The following is a 25,681-nucleotide window of genomic DNA, read 5'->3' as shown; positions in this document are numbered from 1 at the left end:
CCCTCGTGCCTCCCTCTCCCCAACACGCCCTTGAGTGAACGGAGAGGTTCGTGAAGGTCAATGGGACCCCTGCTGTGTCCCTTCAAACCCAGCCCTGTTGGTCCCCACCATTCACCCCTTCCATTATCTCTCATCTTACCCCCTCCACTCCAGCCTTCTCCCTCTCAGTGACGCTCTCCACCCTCCGCCCTGCTCCAGAATCCCTTCTCGCCACCCCCAGACATCCTCTCTCATCTCCAACTCCTTTTATGAACGTATCCCGCTCCCCCATCTTCTCCTCCACCCTCTTCCCCCCACCCCGGGTCTCCTCTCCGATCTGTTACCACACAGGACTTCACCCCTCCCCATCCCTTTCCCTACCCCGTTCCCTCCCTCACCATCCCCTCCCTCGGGAATTTCCTCAGGGACATGACCCCCCCCCCACCGCATCGGGGGTTATCACACCCTGAACTCGCCACACACCCCCTTCACAGACACAGCCTTCAAACTCCCACCCCCCCACCTCGGGATTTCCTCAGGGAATTGCCCCCCCCACCCTGAAATCGCCATGCACCACCCCCTTCCCAGACACAGTCTTCAATCCCCCCCGGATTTCCTGAGGGAATTGCCCCCCCACCCGGAGCTCGCCACGCACCACCCCCTTCCCAGACCCAGTCTGCAATCTCACCCCACCCGGAGCTCGCCACGCACCACCCCCTTCCCAGACCCAGTCTGCAATCTCCCCCCACCCGGAACTCGCCACGCAGCACCCCTATCCCAGACCCAGTCTGCAATCTCCCCCCACCCGGAACTCGCCACGCACCACCCCCTTCCCAGACCCAGTCTGCAATCTCCCCCCACCCGGAACTCGCCACGCAGCACCCCTATCCCAGACCCAGTCTGCAATCTCCCCCCACCCGGAACTCGCCACGCAGCACCACTATCCCAGACCCAGTCTGCAATCTCCCCCCACCCGGGGCTCGCCACGCAGCACCCCCTTCCCAGACCCAGTCTGCAATCTCCCCCCACCCGGAGCTCGCCACGCACCACCCCCTTCCCAGACCCAGTCTGCAATCTCCCCCCACCCGGAACTCGCCACGCACCACCCCCTTCCCAGACCCAGTCTGCAATCTCCCCCCACCCGGAACTCGCCACGCAGCACCACTATCCCAGACCCAGTCTGCAATCTCCCCCCACCCGGGGCTCGCCACACAGCACCCCCTTCCGGACCCAGTCTGCAATCTCCCCCCACCCGGAACTCGCCACGCACCACCCCCTTCCCAGACCCAGTCTGCAATCTCCCCCCACCCGGAGCTCGGCACGCACCACCCCCTTCCCAGACCCAGTCTGCAATCTCCCCCCACCCGGAACTCGCCACGCACCACCCCCTTCCCAGACCCAGTCTGCCATCTCCCCCCACCCGGAGCTCGCCACGCACCACCCCCTTCCCAGACCCAGTCTGCAATCTCCCCCCACCCGGAACTCGCCACGCAGCACCACTATCCCAGACCCAGTCTGCAATCTCCCCCCACCCGGGGCTCGCCACGCACCACCCCCTTCCCAGACCCAGTCTGCCATCTCCCCCCACCCGGAACTCGCCACGCACCACCCCCTTCCCAGACCCAGTCTGCAATCTCCCCCCACCCGGAGCTCGCCACGCACCACCCCCTTCCCAGACCCAGTCTGCAATCTCCCCCCACCCGGAACTCACCACGCAACACCCCCTTCCCAGACCCAGTCTGCAATCTCCCCCCACCCGGAGCTCGCCACGCACCACCCCCTTCCCAGACCCAGTCTGCAATCTCCCCCCACCCGGAGCTCGCCACGCACCACCCCCTTCACAGACCCAGTCTGCCATCTCCCCCCACCCGGAACTCGCCACGCACCACCCCCTTCCCAGACCCAGTCTGCAATCTCCCCCCACCCGGAACTCGCCACGCAGCACCCCCTTCCCAGACCCAGTCTGCAATCTCCCCCCACCCGGAACTCGCCACGCACCACCCCCTTCCCAGACCCAGTCTGCAATCTCCCCCCACCCGGAACTCGCCACGCACCACCCCCTTCCCAGACCCAGTCTGCAATCTCCCCCCACCCGGAACTCGCCACGCACCACCCCCTTCCCAGACCCAGTCTGCCATCTCCCCCCACCCGGAGCTCGCCACGCACCACCCCCTTCCCAGACCCAGTCTGCAATCTCCCCCCACCCGGAACTCGCCACGCACCACCCCCTTCCCAGACCCAGTCTGCAATCTCCCCCCACCCGGAGCTCGCCACGCACCACCCCCTTCCCAGACCCAGTCTGCAATCTCCCCCCACCCGGAGCTCGCCACGCACCACCCCCTTCCCAGACCCAGTCTGCAATCTCCCCCCACCCGGAGCTCGCCACGCAGCACCCCCTTCCCAGACCCAGTCTGCAATCTCCCCCCACCCGGAACTCGCCACGCACCACCGCCTTCCCAGATCCAGTCTGCAATCTCCCCCCACCCGGAACTCGCCACGTACCACCCCCTTCCCAGACCCAGTCTGCCATCTCCCCCCACCCGGAGCTCGCCACGCAGCACCCCCTTCCCAGACCCAGTCTGCAATCTCCCCCCCCACCCGGAACTCGCCACGCACCACCCCCTTCCCAGACCCAGTCTGCAATCTCCCCCCACCCGGAACTCGCCACGCACCACCCCCTTCCCAGACCCAGTCTGCAATCTCCCCCCACCCGGAACTCGCCACGCAACACCCCCTTCCCAGACCCAGTCTGCCATCTCCCCCCACCCGGAGCTCGCCACGCACCACCCCCTTCCCAGACCCAGTCTGCCATCTCCCCCCACCCGGAGCTCGCCACGCACCACCCCCTTCCCAGACCCAGTCTGCAATCCCCCCCCACCCGGAGCTCGCCACGCAACACCCCCTTCCCAGACCCAGTCTGCAATCTCCCCCCACCCGGAACTCGCCACGCAACACCCCCTTCCCAGACCCAGTCTGCCATCTCCCCCCACCCGGAACTCGCCACGCACCACCCCCTTCCCAGACCCAGTCTGCAATCCCCCCCGGATTTCCTGAGGGAATTGCCCCCCCACCCGGAACTCGCCACGCACCACCCCCTTCCCAGACCCAGTCTGCAATCTCCCCCCACCCGGGGCTCGCCACGCACCACCCCCTTCCCAGACCCAGTCTGCCATCTCCCCCCACCCGGAGCTCGCCACGCAACACCCCCTTCCCAGACCCAGTCTGCAATCTCCCCCCACCCGGAGCTCGCCACGCAACACCCCCTTCCCAGACCCAGTCTGCAATCTCCCCCCACCCGGAGCTCGCCACGCAGCACCCCCTTCCCAGACCCAGTCTGCAATCTCCCCCCACCCGGAACTCGCCACGCACCACCCCCTTCCCAGACCCAGTCTGCAATCTCCCCCCACCCGGGGCTCGCCACGCACCACCCCCTTCCCAGACCCAGTCTTCAATCCCCCCCGGATTTCCTGAGGGAATTGCCCCCCCACCCGGAACTCGCCACGCACCACCCCCTTCCCAGACCCAGTCTGCCATCTCCCCCCACCCGGAACTCGCCACGCAGCACCCCCTTCCCAGACCCGGTCTGCAATCTCCCCCCACCCGGAGCTCGGCCCCGGGCTTCCCTGAGGGTCAGAGGGAGCCGAGCCGGGGCCGGGGAGTGACGGCGGCTGCCTCTGACGCAGGCGGTGGATAGGGTTGCTATGGAGAGCATTTGGCAGGGTGCGAGGAGCCCGAGAGCCCGCCTTCTGCACACATTAGCCGGGAGTTCGTACGTCAATCTGCGTCAGCCAGGATAACATGATGCCTCCTGCAACGGCCCGGACCTCGGAGCCTTAATTTCTCTTTTGTTTCGGAGGCCGGGGGTTATCTGCCCAGCCGCCTCCGCCCCCCCTCCCCTCCCCCTCACTCTTCCCCCCCCACCCCCGCCTTCACTCGGGACTCCTGCCTGCAGCCGGCCCCGGAGGCTCTTTTTTTTTGTGTGTCTGTGCGGCGCGCTGTGTTTCCGACCCTCTTTTCTCCCAGGCGAAGCGGAATGAAGTTGTTTCCCAGCCCGGTGTAGTTGCCTCCTTGCCCGGCCCCCAGCATGGTCATGGCGGATTGCCCGGGCAAACTACACCGGGGTCCCGTCCGGGTCGGCTTCTACGACATCGAGCTCACGCTGGGGAAGGGCAATTTCGCCGTCGTGAAGCTGGGCAGGCATCGCATCACCAAGAGCGAGGTGAGTGAAAGACAGAGGGCACCCTTCCCCCCCCTCCTCCCCACCTTTCGGGGGGCAAAAATGCTGAGAGGAACTGCCGGTCCGGCACACCTCGGCACCAGTGACCGCCGTCTCCCGGAATAAAAGCATTAACTTGCAGCAGCTGATCGCTTGGTCGGCGGGGTGTGCGGGCGGCCGAGCGAAAGGTGCTCTCCTCGGCCCCTGGGTCAGCTCAGGGTGCACATGGGTGGGGGTGGAGGGGGGTGTGCAACACACCCTGATCACTTACACGTGTAAAACGGGGGTGGGGAGGGAAATCATCTGTCTATTTTTAATCGATCCGCCACACTGTATGTAACAGGGTGCAGTGTTGTCCCTACCTGTAAAACACCTTTTGTGAGTTTTCACCTTGTTTCGCTCCAGATGTGCAGGCAGTAAGATGGTACCTCACCCCAAAGAGAGAGAGAGAGAGAGAGAGACTCTTAATCATGAATGTGACGCTTCCATTTAGAAATGGGCATTTGCTTTTGAAGGACAATGGGTAACTGCAGGGGAAAAAAAATACCTTGTGGACATCTTTCTTGACTCCAAATTATATTTGTTGCGATTTATTCTGAGGTGGAAACCATTACTTTTTGAATACAATTTGAGAATAGTGTGCTAAAATTAGGTGCAATGTATCCAGGGGTTGTATATATATATTTTTTTTTAAAGCTACAATATAGGCGTCTACAATCAACTGGTTCCCTTCACTGTAACGAGGCTTTGGATACAATGTACGGAGGGGTACTTTAAAGGCAACATTGTGTCAGGTTTTTGCACAGCTGGATGCAATGTATCCAGTGAAGTGTCTATTGTTCCCATTCAGTTTGGAGAGGTGCTCCCCCAGGCGGGTTCCACGTCTGGAAATGTCTCTCAAGGGTTCGAGGTTTCTTTGTGACAATTGCTCGGCTTCTCTCAGGACTGACCGGCAGAAAATGAGTCGGCTGCTCCTCACGCTGGGAAAGAGCGAGTTTACCATTCTGTCCTCTGGAATTTTACACAGCTGGACTTTGGAGTGACTGCACCGCAGGTGGGAAGACAGGCGGACCCGGGCTGCGTTGTTTCCCCCCACCCCCTCCGCCGAAATCCTTCACAGTTTCATCAATCGCTGGCTGATTAATGAAGACGCGACACCGGTCAAATAAATTCCACGGGACGGATTGCAACAAAAATTAGGTCCCTTTTTGGAAGTAAAACTGTTTATTTTTAAAGGAAGATTTGTTTTACCTGGCCCTTTCCCACCTGGCCTTGGTGTTGAGTGGAGATCTGAAATGCATGGATGTTTTGCCCTGGGCATTATTCTGGAATATATGTATAAAATAGGTTTTACTGCAGAGCTGTTCAGCGGGTGAGACGTTTTGTTCTTGGGGAGGGTGGGGTGACAAATTAAAAGAAGGGGAGAGGCCCCAGTGTGTTTGACCAGGTCACTCGGCGTGCTGTTTAACCTGAGTTTCGCGTGTGTTTACGGCAGCAAGGACGCCGAGCCTCCCAGTAATAACGCCGGGGGGGGTGGGTTTCTGGCGAGAAGACCTTTCACTCGGCTGCTTTCGATAATCAGTGGGGAGCTTCGGGAGAAAAGCGCTGGCGTGACAGGACCTTGCTGTCAAGGGGAACTCTTCCGCTAACTTAGTGCGTGGCACGGTTCACCTCCCCGCCGGTGCACCCTCCCCTGCTTTTAAAGGGCAATGTTATGCTGCCATTGCGATCTTCGTGACGGTGTGGTGGAGCCCGGGGAATGGTCTCGCCCAGAGCGGCGAGACAGGAGCCCCTGTGAAATGCAGTCGAGCGTTTCGGGCCGAGACTCCCCGCTCTGCAGTGTTCATTTCTCATTACTGACAGCTCGGATGTGATGTGCCTTTCTGTGCGAGGGCTGCTGCTGGTGGTGGTGACGCCAGGGAGGGCATCAGCGCAGAAATGACATCCCATGTGTGCTGCTTGGGACTGTCCTTATTGGATTGATTTTTAAATCAACACTGGAGCCGCTTGCCTGTATGAACAAAACGCGGACAGCACCTGCTGGACAAGGAGGATGGGTGAGAAGTGGCAAAGGACTATCTAAATTTTGGGAGAATTCTGTAGAAGGTTTTCCCATCTGAAGCACTTTCCACCGATGCTGCTTGACCTTTCTCTTAAAAAAAGAAAGAAGTATTCTCCTGCATCTCTAATTGAAATGGATGGCGTGGTTTTTCACCCATGCTGACTGTAGGTCTCCCAGCCGATGTGTCACCAACCCGAGAGATCAGAACCGGGGTTGATATTGCCGGGGTATGTTGTCAGATCGGTTCTCTTTGCATCGGCAGTACCTTGCAATACCCAACAACAGAGAGGAACCATGAACTTAAATATTTACTACTTCTATTGTAATAGTGCAAATTTATTTTTTATTGTGTCAGGGTAGTGTTCACGGGGTCAGGATCCATTCAGAAATGGGATGGCTGAGGGGTTGGAAATTGTCCCTGAATCGCTGAGTGTGTGTCTTCAGGCTCCTGTACCTCCTCCCCGATGGCGGTGGGGAAGAAGCTGTTCCTGAATCGCTGAGTGTGTGTCTTCAGGCTCCTGTACCTCCTCCCTGATGGCGGAGGGGAAGAAGCTGTTTCTGAATCGCTGAGTGTGTGTCTTCAGGCTCCTGTACCTCCTCCCTGATGGCGGAGGGGAAGAAGCTGTTCCTGAATCGCTGAGTTTGTGTCTTCAGGCTCCTGTACCTCCTCCCTGATGGCGGAGGGGAAGAAGCTGTTCCTGAATCGCCGAGTGTGTGTCTTCAGGCTCCTGTACCTCCTCCCTGATGGCAGAGGGGAAGAAGCTGTTCCTGAATCGCCGAGTGTGTGTCTTCAGGCTCCTGTACCTCCTCCCTGATGGCGGAGGGGAAGAAGCTGTTCCTGAATCGCTGAGTGTGTGTCTTCAGGCTCCTGTACCTCCTCCCTGATGGCGGAGGGGAAGAAGCTGTTCCTGAATCGTTGAGTGTGTGTCTTCAGGCTCCTGTACCTCCTCCCTGATGGCGGAGGGGAAGAAGCTGTTTCTGAATCGCTGAGTGTGTGTCTTCAGGCTCCTGTACCTCCTCCCTGATCAGAGGGGTTGGAAATTGTTCCTGAATGGCTGAGTGTGTGCCTCCCATACCTGCTACTTGGATAAGAAGGGGTGGAGTGGGGGGAAGGTCCTGATGCTACCTTTCTGAGGCACTGCTCCTTGAATTAGTCTGGAGACTAGTGCCCATGATGGAGCTGACTGAATTTATGACTCTCTGCAGCTTATTTTGAACCTGTGTAGTTGCCCCCCACTCCCACTGCCACCCCAGTGCTAGATAATGATGCAGCCATTTAGAATGTTCTCCACGGTACATCTGTAGAATCTTACAAAGTGTCTTTGGTGACCATATAACAATTACAGCACGGAAACAGGCCATCTCGGCCCTTCTAGTCCATGCAGAACGCTTACTCTCACCTAGTCCCACCGACCCGCACTCAGCCCATAACCCTCCATTCCTTTCCTGTCCATATGCCTATCCAATTTTACTTTAAATGACAACACCGAACCTGCCTCTACCACTTCTACTGGAAGCTCGTTCCACACAGCTGCTCCCCCTCTGAGTAAAGAAGTTCCCCCTCGTGTTACCCCTAAACTTTTGCCCCCTGACTCTCAACTCATGTCCTCTTGTTTGAATCTCCCCTACTCTCAATGGAAAAAGCCTATCCACGTCAACTCTATCTATCGCTCTCATAATTTTAGGTCCCCCCTCAACCTTCCATGCTTCAAAGAATAAAGGCCTAACTTGTTCAACCTCTCCCTGAAACCCAGGTAACATTCTAGTGAATCTCCTCTGTACTCTCTCTATTTTGTTGACATCTTTCCTGTAATTCGGTGACCAGAACTGTACACAATACTTCAAATTCGGCCTCAACAATGCCTTGTACAATTTTAACATTACATCCCAACTCCTATACTCAATACTCTGATTTATAAAGGCCAGCATACCAAAAGCTTTCTTCACCACCCTATCCACATGAGATTCCACCTTCAGGGAACTATGCACCATTATTCCTCGATCACTCTGTTCTACTGCATTCTTCAATGCCCTACCATTTACCATGTATGTCCTATTTGGATTATTCCTACCAAAATGTAGCACCTTACATTTATCAGCATTAAACTCCATCTGCCATCGTTCAGCCCACTCTTCTAACTGGCCTAAATCTCTCTGCAAGCTTTGGAAACCTTTATTCACAAATCTCCTCAAACTCCTAATGAAATGTAGCCACTGTCTTGCCTTCTTTGTAGTTGCATAGATTTGTTGTGTCCAGGTTAGATCCTCAGAGATATTGACTCCCAGGAGCTTGAAATTGCTGACTCTCTCCACTTCCGATCCCTCTCCGAGGATTGGTGTGTGTCCTCTCCATCTTGCCCTTTCTGAAATCCACAGTCAGCACTTTGGTCTCACTGACGTTGAGTGCAAGGTTGTTGCTGTGACACCACTCAGTTAGCTGGTATACCTCACTCCTGTACACCCCCTTGTCACCGGCTGAAAATCTGCCAACAATAAGCAACAGGGGATTCGGAGCAACGCACACAAAATGCTGAAGGAGCTCAGCAAGTCGAGGTGCATCTACAGCGAGGACAACATAGTCAACATTTCAGGCCCAGAACTTTCATACGTTGGTGTGTCACTCCCTTGTACGGCAGTTTCCTGTCAATGCGAACATCAGGGAACTTCAAAGAACAGTTTCACCCCTAAACCTCCCACCATTACCCATACTTGCCCTCATCGTTACCCATCATTACTCCCCCTTCTATCGTTAATCTCAAAATTACCCATCATTGCTCTCCTTTCTATCATTATTCCCATCATGATCCATCATTGCCCATTATTACTCTCAGCATTACCAATTACTACCCATTGTTACTCTCTGCATTACCAATGACTACCCATTATTACTCTCATCATGACATATCATTACTCTCTCTTCTATTATTACTCTCTCTGTTACCCATGACTACTTTCATTATTAGCCATTACTGCTTGCACCATTACCAATTACTACCAATTACTACTCTTGCCATTACCCATAAGACATAGGAGCAGAATTAGGCCATTTGGCCCATCGGGTCTGCTCCACCATTCAATCATGACTGATCCTTTTTATTCCCTCCTCGGCCTTCCCCCCCCCCCCCCCCCCCCCAACCTTTGATGCCGTGTCCAATCAAGAACCTATCTGTGTGTGTGTGTATATATACACAGACACCAACAACCTGGCCTCCACAGCTGCCTGTGGTAATACACTCACAAATTCACCACCTCTGGCTAAAGAAATTTCACCACATCTCTGTTTTGAATGGACGCCCCTCTATCCTGAGGCTGTGCCCTCTTGTGCTAGACTCCCCCACCAGGGGAAACATCCTTTCCACATCTACTCTGTCTAGGACTTTCAACATTCGAAAGGTTTCAATGAGATCCCCCTTCATCTTTCTAAATTCCAGCGAGTACAGACACAGAGCCATCAAACGTTCCTCGTATGATAACCCTTTCATTCCCAGATTCTCCCCTGTGAACCTCCTCTGGACCCTCTCCAGTGCCAGACGAGGGGCCCAAATCTGTTCACAGTACTCAAGGTGAGGTCTCACCTCATAAAGCCTCAGCATCACATCCCTGTACCTCTTGAAATGAATGCCAACAGGGCATGTGCTTTCCTCACTACCGACTCAACCTTCAAGTGAACCTTTAGTGTGTTCTGTGCAAGGACTCCCAAGTCCCTCTGCATCCCAGACTTTTGGATTCCTCCCCCCTGTTCCCCTCACCATCACTCTTCTCTGACTCTGTGAGATTAGGACTTGGGGAGCATCCATGAACTCCTCAGTGCTACAAAAGTGTGCGCACAACCCAGGGAAGATCAGGACATTGCACACTTGTGTAAAAGCTGTCTTTTTATACACGGTCCCTTATTTTCAAAGTCCTTATTGGTTTCTGTATTTTCCCCAACAATATTTTCCTTCCTTCCTGACATTCTGGGTTAAGCGCTGCCTGAGAGAGGGAGCCCCCTTGGTGAGGAGTTGTTGAGGGGAGGAGGGGGCGGGGTGGGAAGATGTTTGAAGTTTTCGCTTTCCATTTGATTTTGGTGCCTAGTTTAGCTCAACCTAGGCGTTGTCTGGGCATCTGGGCAAACCTCCAACTGCCCCGGGGTCCTAGCACCCGCCAATTATACAAGTAACCAGCTGAAATACCTGTAGGGTTAAAAGTGAAGTCATTTTCTTTTTTTGGGTATCACCCTAAACCCCACATAATTTGATGACCTATTCGGAAAGCGGTGCTTTTGAATTTTCGAGGGAGGAGTGAGCTACTGGAGAAACTCAGGCGGTGTCTGCGGAGGGATGAGGCGTCAACTGTCAGATTCTTTTCAGGGTAGAAATACCAAGTGGTGGAAGCCAGGCATTAAAGCAGAGAAGACAGAAGTTTAGAGGACACAAAGTACCCTGCAGATGCTGTGGTCAAATCGAGACATACTAACCAGCTGGGTGAGACGTGCTACCAGGTCTCGGCCCGAAACGTTGACTGCTCCTTTCAACGGATGCTGCCCGACCTGCTGAGTTCATCCAGCTTTCTGTATGTCTTGAAGTTTAGAGGAGTTTCGCGGGGAGACTATTTTACACAGACGGCGGGCTGGCAGAGACAGTGGTGGCATTTTCCCCGAGGCTGTTAGATAGACGTGTGGGTGGGGGAGAGCATGAAGTCATCAAGTTTGCCGATGATACAACAGAGGTCGGCCCCCCAGCAGTGGCATGTAGCAGAGAGGAGGAAGGGGGGCTCGTCAAATCGGTGCAAGGACAGCAGCCTGGGTCTCAGCGTGGACAAACCCAGAGAGGTGATCGTGGGCTTGAGGGAGGCTCAGGCCAACCACTGGACAGCTGTGCGGTGGAGAGAGCGAAGGGCGCAGAGCTCCCTGGGGTGCTTGTCATGGACGACAAGCCAAGAAGGCACAGCGACGAACGCTGGAGGAACTCAGCAGGCCAGGCAGCATCTGTGGGGGAGGAAGTACGGTCGCTGTTCCGGGCCGAAACCCTGAAGAGACTGAGGCATGCATGGCTCCCTGGCCCCCATTCCAGTAATTTTCGGTGGAGCATCATTGTGCGGTACGGTGCTGCAAGGCCCTACACAGGACAGCAAGAACTGCTGGGAAGATTACCCGGGTCTTCCCCCGCTCCCCCCGCCCCCCCATTTGTGATATTTACCAGGAGTGTTGTGTACAAAGCATTGTTGAAGATCGCTTTGACCCACGACTGTCACGAGGGAGGTCCAGGACCGTCGGGACTCGGGCTGCTTCTTCCCTCGAGCCACGAGTCCAACGAGCACCCGGCCAAACACCGAGGCGTCACCGAGCTGCTTCGCTGTTCGCTTGCGCTGTGCGCCACGTGCACTTTGAATTGTGTTTTAATAGCTTACTTTATGGTGAAACTTTGTGTGTGTGTGTACCGTGGTCTGGAGGAACACTGTTTCGTTTGACTGTATATACGTACAGTCAGATGACAATAAACCGAACTCCGTTTAGTTTATTTCAGGAGGCCATTTAGCTCAGGTGTAAGCTCACCAATTGCAATATCCATAAAACCAAAACACCTAGGAGCGGGATTAGGCCATTTCATCGTGTCCTGCCTTCTCCCCGTATCCCTTCGTGCCCCGAGTCTATCGGCCGCTGCCTGAAGTGCACCCAAAGACTTCGCCTGCACAGCCTCCTGTGGCAGCAGGTTCCTCCGGCGAGAGAAATCCCTCCTCATCTCCGTTTATATGAAAGAAAATTTCAGCTGCGTGGCAACGGAGGCTGTGCGCCCGGGAGCGTTTGGGTTGCCGTGCGGCCTCGCACCCTCGCTGCCTAAAGGGGACGGAGCTCTGCCGTGAGCTTACCGTGTGATTGAACCAACCCTTGTTCTTGAACTTTTAACCCAACTGCAAGTGTAAAGTGAAGAAAAACACACTTGTCTTCGACCCACGGGCGTTAGAAAAATGTTCAATTGCGCTGTTTCATTCATTATTGTCAATGTAACGTTATATAACGTTACTATATTGTGTGTGTGTGTGTGTGTGGAACATATATTAAATCTAACGACGCACACACAGGCATGTAAAAACACAGATAAAGTTCCAGCAACCCCGCACGCTCCGATGCATACATGAAATTCTCAATGTGCGGCTGGAAGACGAGAGTTAAAAGTGGAAGTGCGCGAGACTAAGTCAGCGTCGCAGAGGGGCCTGGGAGTCCTCGTGCAGGGCTTCCCTAGGGGTTAATTTGCAGGCCGAGTCTGTGGTGGGGATGGAGAAGGCAATGCTCGCATTCGCTGTGAGAGGACTGGAATTTAAAAGCAGGGATGCGGTGCTGAGGCTTCATAAGGCCTCACTGGGAGTACTGTCAGCAGCCCCCGGCCCCCTTATCTGAGAAAGGATGGGCTGAAACTGGAGAGGGTTCAGTGGAGGTTCACGCAAATGATTCCAAGGTTGAAAGGCTTGTCACATGAGGAGCGTGTGATGGCTCTGGGCCCGTACTCACTGGAATTCAGAAGAATGAGAGTGACCTAATTGAATTGAAACCTATCGAATGTTGAAAGGCCTCGACAGCGTGGATGCAGAGAGGATGTTTCCTATAGTGGGGGAGTCTGGGACCAGAGGACACAGATAGAGTGGGTGTGGAGAGGATGTTTCCTATAGTGGGGGAGTCTAGGACCAGAGGACACAGATAGAGTGGATGTGGAGAGGGTGTTTCCTATAGTGGGGGAGTCTGGGACCAGAGGATAGAGATAGAGTGGATGTGGAGAGGATGTTTCCTATAGTGGGGGAGTCTGGGACCAGAGGATACAGATAGAGTGGGTGTGGAGAGGATGTTTCCTATAGTGGGGGAGTCTAGGACCAGAGGATAGAGATAGAGTGGATGTGGAGAGGATGTTTCCTATAGTGGGGGAGTCTGGGACCAGAGGATAGAGATAGAGTGGATGTGGAGAGGATGTTTCCTATAGTGGGGGAGTCTGGGACCAGAGGATAGAGATAGAGTGGATGTGGAGAGGATGTTTCCTATAGTGGGGGAGTCTGGGACCAGAGGATACAGATAGAGTGGGTGTGGAGAGGATGTTTCCTATAGTGGGGGAGTCTAGGACCAGAGGACACAGATAGAGTGGATGTGGAGAGGATGTTTCCTTTAGTGGGGGAGTCTAGGACCAGAGGACACAGACTGACTGGATGTGGAGAGGATGTTTCCTATAGTGGGGGAGTCTAGGACCAGAGGACACAGATAGAGTGGATGTGGAGAGGATGTTTCCTTTAGTGGGGGAGTCTAGGACCAGAGGACACAGACTGAGTGGATGTGGAGAGGATGTTTCCTATAGTGGGGGAGTCTAGGACCAGAGCACACAGATAGACTGGATGTGGAGAGGATGTTTCCTATAGTGGGGGAGTCTAGGACCAGAGGACACAGATAGAGTGGATGTGGAGAAGATGTTTCCTTTAGTGGGGGAGTCTAGGACCAGAGGACACAGATAGAGTGGGTGTGGAGAGGATGTTTCCTACAGTGGGGGAGTCTAGGACCAGAGGACACAGATAGAGTGGATGTGGAGAGGATGTTCCCTATAGTGGGGGAGTCTAGGACCACAGATAGAGTGGATGTGGAGAGGATGTTTCCTTTAGTGGGGGAGTCTAGGACCAGAGGACACAGACTGAGTGGATGTGGAGAGGATGTTTCCTATAGCAAGGGAGTCTAGGACTAGAGGACACAGATAGAGTGGATGTGGAGAGGATGTTTCCTATAGTGGGGGGAGTCTAGGACCAGAGGACACAGATAGAGTGGATGTGGAGAGGATGTTTCCTATAGTGGGGGAGTCTAGGACCAGAGGACACAGATAGAGTGGATGTGGAGAGTATGTTTCCTGTGGTAGGAGAGTCTGGGACCAGAGGACACAAGCCTCAGGATAGAGGGGCGTCCTTTTAGAACGGAGATGAGGAGGAATTTCTTTAGCCAGAGGGTGGTGAGTCTGTGGAACTCGTTGCCTCGGGAGGCTGTGGAGGCCGGGTCACTGGGCGTATTTAAGGCAGAGGCTGATAGCTTCTTCATTGCTCAGGGCATGGTGGGATATGGGGGGAGAAGGCAGGAGACTGGGGGCTGAGAGGGAAAATGGGCCAGCCATGATGAAATGGCGGAACTGACTCAATGGGCTGAGTGGTCTGATAACTTGTGGTCTAATTTAAAGTGCCGAACAGTTTTCAGACCACGGAAAAACTCCCTGCTGAGAGCAATGGGCGGTCTGTGCAGCTGTTTTATAAAAAAAATATGTAAAGAAAAATGAGAGGGAACGCTGGTGAAAAATTGTTTTAAATGTCTCACATAACCACTTTAACTTGTACTGTGTCAGGGTCAAGTACGAAAATAAATGACAGAACATAATTTGAAAGAACGTTTTGCATTAACAGCCAGTTTGAAAAGTAACCACAGGGAATGCAGTGTACTGAGTTAAATGTGTCTCTCAGTGCCATGTACGGCCGTCCGGTGCCAGTCACCGTGCCTACATCGTGTCCAGTATGATCACTTTCTGAAGTCAGAAAGTTTATTTGTCATTCACTAATGCGATTTGAAACATAACGACCTTTTTTCAACGTCAGCCTGGTTAAGAGTGGCTCGATTTGCCAGAAGCCATTTCCTCTATCATTATTATTATTATTTATTATTCCGACCAGCTTGTGATTTCTTTTCGGCAGTTTGTGGAGTTGGAACCGTTCCTGCAACGTTTTGGATTTCTCGCTCCGAGACTCGCTGACAGTAGCTGAGCTTGAGGGCAGGTTCGGAGACTTCTCACAGCTCTTCCTTGTGAAATACGGTCAGGGTCGGAGGCGAAGGTGAAACTGACGTGGTCAACTAGCACTGGACAACAAAGGTTTTTGCTTCCCGAATACTCTTGGGTGTACCTTCCGGACTTCGGGCTGCTGATCGAGAAAATCGGTGTGAAATTTCCCTGTCGTCCACCTTTTTTTGTTGTTGTTGTTTTTTTTTGGAAATTGCTTGTATTGGTTACTTCAATTCATAATTCAAATCAGAATAACTGACGCCAAGATTCAGAGGGCATTTTTGTTGGCCCGTAGATCAATGACAGGCAATTCGAAGAACCTCCAGCCTGACTAGAGAAAATCACACGGAAGGCGTTTGAAGCAATTACCTCCACACTGCGTGATTCTGGTCCACCTCGCGCCTCGACCCTGCAAAGCCATCTGGCGCAACGTCTCGTTAAAGATTCATTTTCTCCCTTCAGGTTTCAGACTTCTTCTCTGCCAGTCTTAGCCCTGTCAGCGACGAGCAGGGAGAGAGGTTTCACTAGGACATGGTGGTCATGGAGAAACTGGCATCCATCGACGCTGGCTGATTATCGCTGGACGCTCAATTGAGAAGTCTCAGACGCTCAGCACGGATGAAGATCGTCAGCCAAGCTATTTCAGCTGGAGGTCGAGCTATTGCGAGACACCGTCATGCAATAAAGGTGAATTTCTTGTTTCTCCAAACTCCTACGTGATACAAGTAGTGTGGGATTATATCTGTGTTCAGCTTTACGCGGCTCATCATTCCCACAGGAAGTTTCTGAGGAAGCAACACTGCTGTGGAAGATCGTTGTCTGGTATTATGATAGTAAAGCCCTGCTTCATCCTGGAAACGTAGGGGTGTGGAAATTACCGTACAGATGGAGACGTCATCTGGTCGCGTGCGGACAGTATTCCACCGCTCCTGCTCTCAGCTCTTCTTTCTGTTTACGTTTTACTAACGGGATAGTATTAGAAGCGGCCAAATGAGTTGTCCTTCCGTACGTTCAAAATAACTTGGAAATGAGAGCCCGATTGCTCCAAGAACATCAAATTTTGGTCACCAACAGTAGTCTGCAGAGCTGAAGAACAAACCGAGACCAGTGCAGTCTACAAAATCCAACCGCAGGCAGTATCGCGGCAGCCGAATTGGGGGAAAGCAGTCCAGAAGGACTCCGCGAAAGTCAACTGGGGGGGGGGGGCGGGCGGGAGGGTGAAGTAGCACAACCAACTCTTCCTAGTTTCCGCCTATGAAGGTCGAGAGAGGCACTAATTCGACCGGGCGTCAGTGAAAGTTACGAGGCAAGCGAGCACGCGGCGTGCCAGGGAACTCAGAGGAGCGTAGTTTACCCGCAAACAATTCTGTAGACAGACACGTTGACCTCAATCTCAGTTATCAGCCAACACGGGCATAACGCACAGAGTTGGCCATGCAACCAATCGGTGATGAGCCTCATCCCGCCCAACCCTAGTTGGGCCGAGTGATGACCAATCAGCTGCTTGATAAGTATATAAAGGCCAGGCATTCGAAGGACGCGGCACAGGTGAACCGCGCGCTGACCGTGTCTCCTCGTTTGGTGACGAAACGTTCGCAAATAGATCGCCAAGATGCGAGAAGAATCAGACTTGGTGTATTTTCAAGTCAATGCAGAGCTGAGTTTATTTTTTGCCGTGGAAGATGTTGGGTCAGACGAAACAAGGTGTAAACGATTTCACCGTGGGTGCGCAAAGCACCCATCGCCCTGTGGCAAATTCTCTTTGTGATCTCCCTCCCCACTTCAGCACGCCTTAATAACAGGGTCAGCTACACCGTCCTACCTTTGCTACGCCCAAGATCAGCTCCGTCGCTACAAGCTAGAAATCAGACCTGGTCTATACTGAGTTGAATGCCACGTTCAGGTGCTGGAACTTAATCTCATGATAACTTAATCTGGTACCAGCTGTGCGACTGTACTAAATTACAGTAATGGTCCCGGTCACAATGCCCGCTGAACGGGCGGGGAGGGTTTGCAAGCGTCGGGCTGCAAGGTAACTCGATCCCGTTCTGAAATCTGATGATATGATTTGTAGTGCAGGATACAGGCTTTGAACAATGTGTCACTTATAAATTCTGAGAAAATGCCCTGAAGTTAACAGTGTTCACGTGTCTGCTTTCAACGCACGCCAGTGTGTCTCCGGAGTTGGAAGTTTAAAGTAACTTTTGTTATCAGAGTTACAAGCAACATACACAACCCCCCAGGTTAATTTTCTTGCGGGCAGACTCCCCGAGCCAATAGAGTAGTAACTGTAAACAAGATCGATGACAGAACGCAGAAGGCAACAAATCGTGCAATTGCAGGTATAAGTCAAAGGCAGTAAATAACGAGGAGGGGAGCTGAAGGGTCCTTGAAAGTGAGGCCATTGGCTGTGGGAGCATTTCAACGGGTGAAGTTATCCCCTCTTGTTTCAGTGCCTGTTCCTGAACCTGGTGGTGTGAGTCCTGAGGCTCCTGTACCTCCTTCCTGATGGTTGAGGGGGTAATAACTGTCCCTGAACCTGGTGGTGTGGGTCCTGAGGCTCCTGTAACTCCTTCCTGATGGTTGAGGGGTGATAACTGTCCCTGAACCTGGTGGTGTGGGTTCTGAAGTTCCTGTACCTCCTTCATGATGGTTGAGGGGTAATAACTGTCCCTGAACCTGGTGCTGTGGGTCCTGAGGCTCCTGTACCTCCTTCCTGATGGTTGAGGGGTGATAACTCCCTGAACCTGGTGCTGTGGATCCTGAGGCTCCTGTACCTCCTTCCTGATGGTTGAGGGGTGATAACTGTCCCTGAACCTGGTGGTGTGGGTCCTGAGGCTCCTGTACCTCCTTCCTGATGGTTGAGGGGTAATAACTGTCCCTGAACCTGGTGGTGTGGGTCCTGAGGCTCCTGTACCTCCTTCCTGATGGTTGAGGGGTAATAACTGTCCCTGAACCTGGTGGTGTGGGTCCTGAGGCTCCTGTACCTCCTTCCTGATAGTTGAGCGGTGATAACTGTCCCTGAACCTGGTGGTGTGGGTCCTGAGGCTCCTGCACCTCCTTCCTGATGGTTCAGGGGTAATAACTGTTCCTGAACCTGGTGGTGTGGGTCCTGAGGCTCCTGTACCTCCTTCCTGATGGCAGCAGTGAGAAGAGAGCGTGTCCTGGGTGGTGAGGGACCCTGATGCTTGCTTTCCGGTGGGAGAACAAGCACACATTCACCAAGTATTTAGAATGCAAATCATTGTTCTGATTTTGTTTTCCTTCTGATCGCTGTTGAATTTGGCCTCATTGTCTGTTCCTGTTTCCCATGCATATTTAACCCCTGCACTTTGCTCCTCAAAGTAGAGTTTAGAATTCAACACAGTACAGAGCAGGACCAAGGCCATTCGGCCCACAATGCTGTGCTGAACCAGCTGAAAAGCAAAATAAAACCCCCAAACGCTAACCCCTCCTTAGCTAACCCATGTCCGTATCCCTCTACCTTCCTCACATTGATGAGCCTGTCCAAACATCTCTTAAAAGCCTCTAATGTATTTGCCTCTACCCCCATACTGGGCATCCACCGCTCTGTTTTAAAAAATTTTACCCCTCACATTCCCCTTGAACCTACAACCCCACCCCCCCCCCCAACCATCAATACATGCCTTCTGGTGTAAGCTATTTCAGTCCTGGGAAACAGATACCCTCTGTCTACCTTTTCTATGCCCCCCGTGACCTTACACATCTGTCAGATCTCCCCCCTTCAGCCCCTGGCATCCCGGAGACAACGAGTCGCATTTATCCAGCCTGGTGATTATACACACACCCTCTAAACCGGGCAGCGTCCTCGCGAGCCTCCCCGAAGCCCCAACACCCTTCCTGTAGTGGGGCGACCAGAACTGTGGGCAATGCTCCAGATGTGGCATAACCAGAGTTGTATAAAGTTGCAGCCTCACCTCTTGACTTCTGTGCCTAGCAGGGGCAACCGTTCTAGACACCTTCTTAGCCACCCTATCGACCCGGACAGTTAAGTTCAAGGAGCCATGAACTCCCACGGGGTAATCAGAACCATCCGCAATGCCCCAGATGTGGCCTGACCCAAATCTTCCTCATCTCCACAGGGGGGTGGGGGGGAAATAATCCCCCTCGAGAAGATAGTGGTGAGGCAACTTAAACCCTGTGGGCTGGCAAAAGAGGCGAGTGTAACCTGGCATAAAATCTTTGTATCACTGCACCACGGAGAAAGCTGCTCTCTCTCGATTTGAATGGAGGTGGAGTTCATGAGCCGGTTGTACGGAGGAATTTAGAGTATACTCGCACATTGACGTCCAGCTTTTCATGCCCTCTCCCACACTGACTCCAAACACCCATGTTCAATGATTCAGAAACAGCTTCCTCCCCTTGGCCATCAGATCCCTGAATGGGCAACCGACACTACCCTATCATTGCCTTAAAGCTGGAGTGGCTGTTTTGTAATTGGTAGTAGCTTTATGTCTGGCTGCAGCAAGGCAGCACATTCCACGCCGTATAAACGACTCCGGGATATCACGTCATCCCAGAGAAGGGGCAGGGCGGCATACCCGGGGCTGATGAGGGAAGGCAGAGACAGCAGAAACCAAAAGGGAGGCTTTCAATAATATTGTGAAGACCAGCAGGTAAACTTTTATATATAAAAAAGAAAGTTGAGGAGAGATGAGATGAAATATAAAGACAAGACAGTACATAATATAAAGGAGGATACAAAAGGTATATAAAGAGTGGATATTGGAACGCTGAGAAGAGATCCGGAGAGGAAGTATTGGGGGACAGGAAAATGGCAGGTGAACCGAAGGGATTTTTTTTTTGTGTCAGTCTTCAACGTGGAAGATGTTAGCGCTGTGCCAGAGACTCGGGAGAGTCAGTTGCGGTGAGTAAGGAGAAGGTGCTTGGGAAGATGTAAGGTCCAAAGGACCAGACGGATGGACTTCACCCTAGGGTCCTGAAAGGGGCGACCACTCCGGCGATCGTGGAGGCTTTAGCAACGACCTTTCAGGGATCAGTAGATTCTGCCATTGTTCCAGAGGAACGGAAAATCGCTAATGTCGATGTCACTCCAATCTTTAAGAGGGGAGGGAGGCTGAAGAGAGGAAATTATGTCCGTTAGCCTGACTTCAGTGGTTGGGCAGATGTTGGAGTCCATTATTAATAACGTGATTTCAGAATACTTGGAGGCACGTAATAAAGTAGGCCAAGGTCAGAGTGGTTTCCTCAAGGGGGGATATCTTCCCTGACAGGCCTGTTGGAATTCTCTGAGGAAATAACTGGCAGGATAGACCAAGGGGAGTCGGTGGATGCTGTTTACATGGACTTCCAGAAGGCCTTTCACAAGGTACAGCATGTGAGGTTGCTTCATAAGATAGGAGGCCGTGGTGTTTGCAGGAAACGTAGAAGATCCGCTGACCAGCAGGAAGCGAAGGGCGGGAATAAAGTGGGCCGTTTCTGGTTGGCTGCCGGCTGCCGGCGGTGTCCCGCAGGAGTTTCGGGGGTGGGGGGGTTGGTGTTGGGACTGCCTCATTTTACGTGATGTGTCAATGTGAAGGAATTGATGGTTTGGCAGACGACGTGGAGGTAGGTGGAGGGGTCATCAGTGTTGCGGGAGGGAGCAGGGAGGCCTGCAGAGATCAGGAGAACGGGCAGAGAAGTGGCAGATGGAAAACTGTGTCGGGAAACGTACGGTCATGCAGTTTGGTAGAATAAAAGCATAGGTTTGGGGGAGCAAATCGGAGGTGCAAGGGGATTTGGGAATCATCCGCTGCAGGAAACATCCTCTCCACATCCACTCTATCAAGGCCTTTCAATATTTGATCGGTTTCATTGAAATTCCCCTCATTCTTCTAAACTCCAGTGAGTAGAGGCCCAGAGCCATCAAATCCTCCTCCTCCTGTTGACTGTTTCATTCTTGTGAGCCTTCTCTGGGCTGGTCTCACCCCAGCACGTCTTTTCTCAGATGAGGGGCCCAAATCAGCTCTCAATACTGCAAATGTGATTTGACCAGTGCCTTGTATTGACCTCAGCACTACATCCTTGCTTTTATATTCTAGTCCCGTCAGAATGAATGCTAACGTTGCATCTGAGTTTGCTGCAGCTGCCAATCTTCAGCTGGCCTCCGATATTTGCCCTTGCTTTGGAGTTTGCTCCGGTTCTCTGCAGTTGACAATCTTTGGTTGCTTTCCGATATTGGGAATGACGTGGAATGGGCTGCCAGTGACGGTGGTGGAGGCGGATACGATAGGGTCTTTGAAGAGACTCCTGGATAGGTGCAAGGAGCTTAGAAAAATAGAGGGCTATGGGTAACCCGAGGTAATTTCTGAAGTAGGTACATGTTTAGCACAGCATCCTAGGCCGAAGGGCCTGTATTGTGCCGCAGATTTTATTTGCATTTGTGGTTGAGTTTGCTCTGTTTTGCTGCAGTCGACAGTCTTTGGTTGGTCTCCAATATTTACCTTTGCATTTGCACTAGTTTTCTGCAGTTGACGATCTTTGGTCGGTCTATGATATTGGCCTTGCATTTGCTCTAGTTTTCTGTAGTTGACATTCTTTGGTTGGTCTCTGATCATTTGCATTTATGTTTACTCTGGTTTTCTGCGGTTGACAATCTTTGTTGGTCTCCGATCATTTGCATTTACATTTGCTCTAGTTTTCTGCAGTTGATCTTTGTTGGTCTATGATATTGGCCTTGCATTTGCTCTAGTTTTCTGCAGTTGATGATCTTTGTTGGTCTATGATATTGGCCTTGCATTTGCTCTAGTTTTCTGTAGTTGACATTCTTTGGTTGGTCTCTGATCATTTGCATTTATGTTTACTCTGGTTTTCTGCAGTTGACAATCTTTGTTGGTCTCCGATCATTTGCATTTACATTTGCTCTAGTTTTCTGCAGTTGATCTTTGTTGGTCTATGATATTGGCCTTGCATTTGCTCTAGTTTTCTGTAGTTGACGATCTTTGGTTGGTCTATGATATTGGCCTTGCATTTGCTCTAGTTTTCTGTAGTTGACAATCTTTGGTTGGTCTCTGATCATTTGCATTTGAGTTTTCTGCAGTTGATCTTTGTTGGTCTATGATATTGGCCTTGCATTTGCTCTAGTTTTCTGCAGTTGGCAATCTTCGGTCAGTCTGCAATATTTGCATTTGCGTCTGCTCTGGTTTTCTGCAGTTGACGATCTTTACTGTGTGTTGTCACGTGAACAGAGCCACTGAAGAGGAACATCTGGCAGCTATAAAGCAGCCTTTTATTTGTCGGAATGAGACACTCTCTGAGGGAAGAGGCCAGTTTGACCCAATATTATATGGCACTTTATATGCTAAGGATTAAAGAGGGATTCAATATTTACAGTGTACCTACAGTGCTCCCTTTGCACCCCCATCTTCGCACCCACACACTCCAGGCACCCAAAATGGACTCTAATCAGCACTCTCTTGTTTTTTCAATGACCTGCCGACAACAGCCCCGGGGAAAACTATTGTCCAGGGCTGCATTTTAAACTTAATCTACAATCCATATTCAGGTCTAAAGATTGGTTGCTGAAGTGAATAGTTTGCTACATAACCCAACTCCCTGATGCTGTGGGCTTGTATAACGTTGGAGGCATCCTATGTGTGAAGAGACCTTGCAAGAGCATTGGTTAAGGTCAATTAGTATTCCCGAGCTGCCAGGGGTGGGGAGAGAGCCCGGTTTCAATACAACTCATACATTTCACTATTTTTATTTCCATGGACTCTGCACGTATCGTACTGGCGGATCTTTTTGAGGTCTCCATCTCATTGTACTCTCTCAGGGTATCTTTCTGTTATCTTAAGTAAAGATTAGGAAAGGATCATAAAGTGCTGAAATTTGCGCAGTTGGCGTGTGTTCAAGAAAATAGTCTTGTGTGCTTTATTACAAACTTATTTAAAGACTTGGATGACGAAATGGAAAGGGGGTTACCGAGTTTGCAGACGACACTGGGGTCGGTGAGGACACTGAGTGTGGAAGACAGTCGCAGTTTATAGTGGGAGATTGGTCAGGGTTTGCAGACGACACTGGGGTCGGTGAGGACACTGAGTGTGGAAGACAGTCGCAGTTTATAGTGGGAGATTGGTCAGGGTTTGCAGACGACACTGGGGTTGGTGAGGACACTGAGTGTGGAAGACAGTCGCAGTTTATAGTGGGAGATTGGTCAGGGTTTGCAGACGACACTGAGGTCGGTGAGGACACTGAGTGTGGAAGACAGTCGCAGTTTATAGTGGGAGATTGATCAGGGTTTGCAGAGCCGGGCCGAGAAATGGCTGCGGAGTTCGACCCTGAACAGTCTGAAGTTGATCCCCTTTTCAGAAATCCGAACTTGAGGCTGGACTGTGAGGCCGGTGGCAGGATTCCCGGTGGGGGGGGGGGGGTAAGAAGGAAAGGTGGATCTGGGGGCGCAAATCCACAGGCCCCGCAGAGCTGCCACACGAATTGGCGGATGTTCGTCAGGTGACTGAGTCCAAGATCTGCGAGGTGACGTTACAGTTCCGTGGGACTCTGGTCGTATCACACTTGGTGCCTCAGTAGGAGGACGTGGAAGCTCTGTGGGGGGGGGAGGGTGCAGAGGAGATTTAATGGGATACTCCGACTGTTCACTCTTCTCCATGGATTCTGCCTGGATTAAAGAGGTGTGTGTGTGTGTGTGTGTGTGTGGTGTTGGAGGGTGAGAGGAGAACCGATAGAGGTGTGCAGGATGACAGGAGGCAGAGACAGCGAGGATGGCTGGAGTTTTCTTCAATGGCTAATACGAGGGGGTCTGGTGGTAGGGGGAGATACGTTAGGGGCATCTAGGGGACTCTTAGAGAGGGACACGGGTGAAGCTGTGAGTGGGGTGGAAAGGGTTCGGGTGATCCCGGAGCAGGTTAGAAGTTTGGCGGGTCACCCGCGGGCCGAGGGCCTGCGTTTGGTGCTCCAGGTTAAGCTGGGCAGCTGAAGGTCATGTCACCGCGTGAGGTGGTATCTGGGTTTCTGTCGACGGTTCTGTAGTGCCGTTTGATCTGGCAACGTAGCCGCATTAACCAAACTTCTGCCGCAGGAGTCGGTAACCGTCCTCGGTGCCACGAAATCCAGCTGGTCGGCGTCCGTCGTCGCACCTCGAAGCAGAAGAAGTCATATACTCAAGTCCGATTTCTGTACCCAGCATTGGAAGATAGTGCCATTGCCTGTGCTTTCTATTTAAAAAGAAGAATATTGTTTTATATTTTCCAACACAGAATAGAGCCAGTGTGTTGAATAGTGCCTCCACAGTATTTTGGACCAGACGGCTGAGAAAAGCACCTTTTGTGAATCAGAAAGCGGGGATTTTGTACTCGAGCTTAATTTGGATGAGGAATCGCAGAAGGAACTGTCAAACTTGCGCGGTTATAATTTCACATTTTATTGATCCCAGTTGCCTGCGTGTGCTAAAAACGACTATCAGATGTAGGAGGAGAATTAGGTCACTGGTCCCGGTGAGCCTGTTCTGCCAATCCATCGTGACTAATTTATTAACCCTCTCAACCCCGCTTCTCCTGCCCTCTTCCCCCCTAACTTTGACACCCTATCAACCTCTGCTTTAAATGCCATGGCCCCCCCGGAAATGAACTCTGCAGACGGCTGAAGAAACTCCTCCCCATCTCTGTCCTAAGAGGGCGTCCCTCTATCCCGAGGCTGCGCCCTCTCGTCCTGGCCTATTGGAAATGTCCTCTGCGCGTTCACTCTATCGAGGCCTTTCAGTGTTCAAGCATCCTTCCAAACTCCATTGAGTACAGACCCAGAGCTCCTCGTATGTTAACACTTTCATTCCCATCCTCCGGATCCTCTCCAATGCCACCATATCCCTCTCTTGGATGAGGGTCCCAAAGCCTACCCAAGGGCCTGGGGAGGCCTGAGATTACATCCTTGCTCTCGTATTCCAGCCCTCCGGAAGTGGACCGGAGGACAGTGAATGCATCGGTCTCGGTTTGACAGAGGCGACCGTGCGGGAACTAGCGGGCGGCGAGAGTTTCGGGGTGCGTCACCTGGTTGGAAAACCTGCCTCCTGCCCTGGTCAGGCCGTCGCGACTGAACGCGGGCAACCCTTTGAACCCCAACCTCGCCCCATTTCCCAAGTCTTGCCCCAGCCTTGAAGCCCAGGAGAGGTGACCGTACAAGGAATTTTAGTTACGCCATCGCTCGGGGGCTTGTTTGTCCCTTGTTTGGAAACCACGCGTCTTCCTCTTTCGGGATGACTCCCTCTGGTTATTTCCCTCAAGGACACGGCTACAGCTCCTTGACGGGGTCATAACGAGAGAGCTTTTTGCCGATTAGACTTTCAGAGTGCTGAATCCAGGAGTCGGGCTGTTGTGCCAAGGTTGTACGAGCTGTTGGTGAAGCCTAATTTGGCGTCCCGCGTGCAGATCTGGTTCCCCTGCCCACGGGTAAGGTTTCAATAAGATCGAAAGAGTGCAGAGAAAATTTAGGTCGACAAGGTTGGGGACTTACTTCCCAGGAACGTAGAAGGCCAAGGAGAGATTTGATAGAAGCATACAAAGTTTTCAGGGGTGTGTAAGCAGGCCTTTCCCCCCCCCCCTCCCCCCACCAAACTGAGGATTGGATAAGAATGGAATGAGAGGTCAGAGGTTAAGGGTGAGGGGTGAAATATTTAAGGGGACCCTC

At 52.5% G+C, this 25,681-nt stretch overlaps 1 protein-coding gene across 7 annotated transcripts in view; it reads left to right on the top strand.

Moving 5' to 3' along the window:
• The first annotated feature begins 3,700 nt into the window (after positions 1 to 3,700).
• The window catches only part of LOC132385864 (serine/threonine-protein kinase SIK2-like), a 127,411-nt gene continuing 105,430 nt past the window's right edge, over positions 3,701 to 25,681 (top strand). The window contains exon 1 of one of the 7 annotated variants that reach the window (XM_059958092.1): positions 3,701 to 4,198. In XM_059958092.1, coding sequence (XP_059814075.1) covers positions 4,064 to 4,198 — 135 coding nt within the window. In that variant the 5' untranslated portion in view covers positions 3,701 to 4,063. The remainder of the gene's footprint in view (positions 4,199 to 25,681) is intronic. The other 6 variants (XM_059958093.1, XM_059958094.1, XM_059958098.1 and 3 more) reach the window with 6 other exon arrangements.

This window comes from Hypanus sabinus (assembly GCF_030144855.1).
Source record: "Hypanus sabinus isolate sHypSab1 chromosome X2 unlocalized genomic scaffold, sHypSab1.hap1 SUPER_X2_unloc_3, whole genome shotgun sequence".
In the NCBI taxonomy this organism is placed as follows: domain Eukaryota; kingdom Metazoa; phylum Chordata; class Chondrichthyes; order Myliobatiformes; family Dasyatidae; genus Hypanus; species Hypanus sabinus.
Note: the sequence above shows the minus strand (reverse complement) of the source record. Positions and strands in the feature narration are given on the sequence as shown.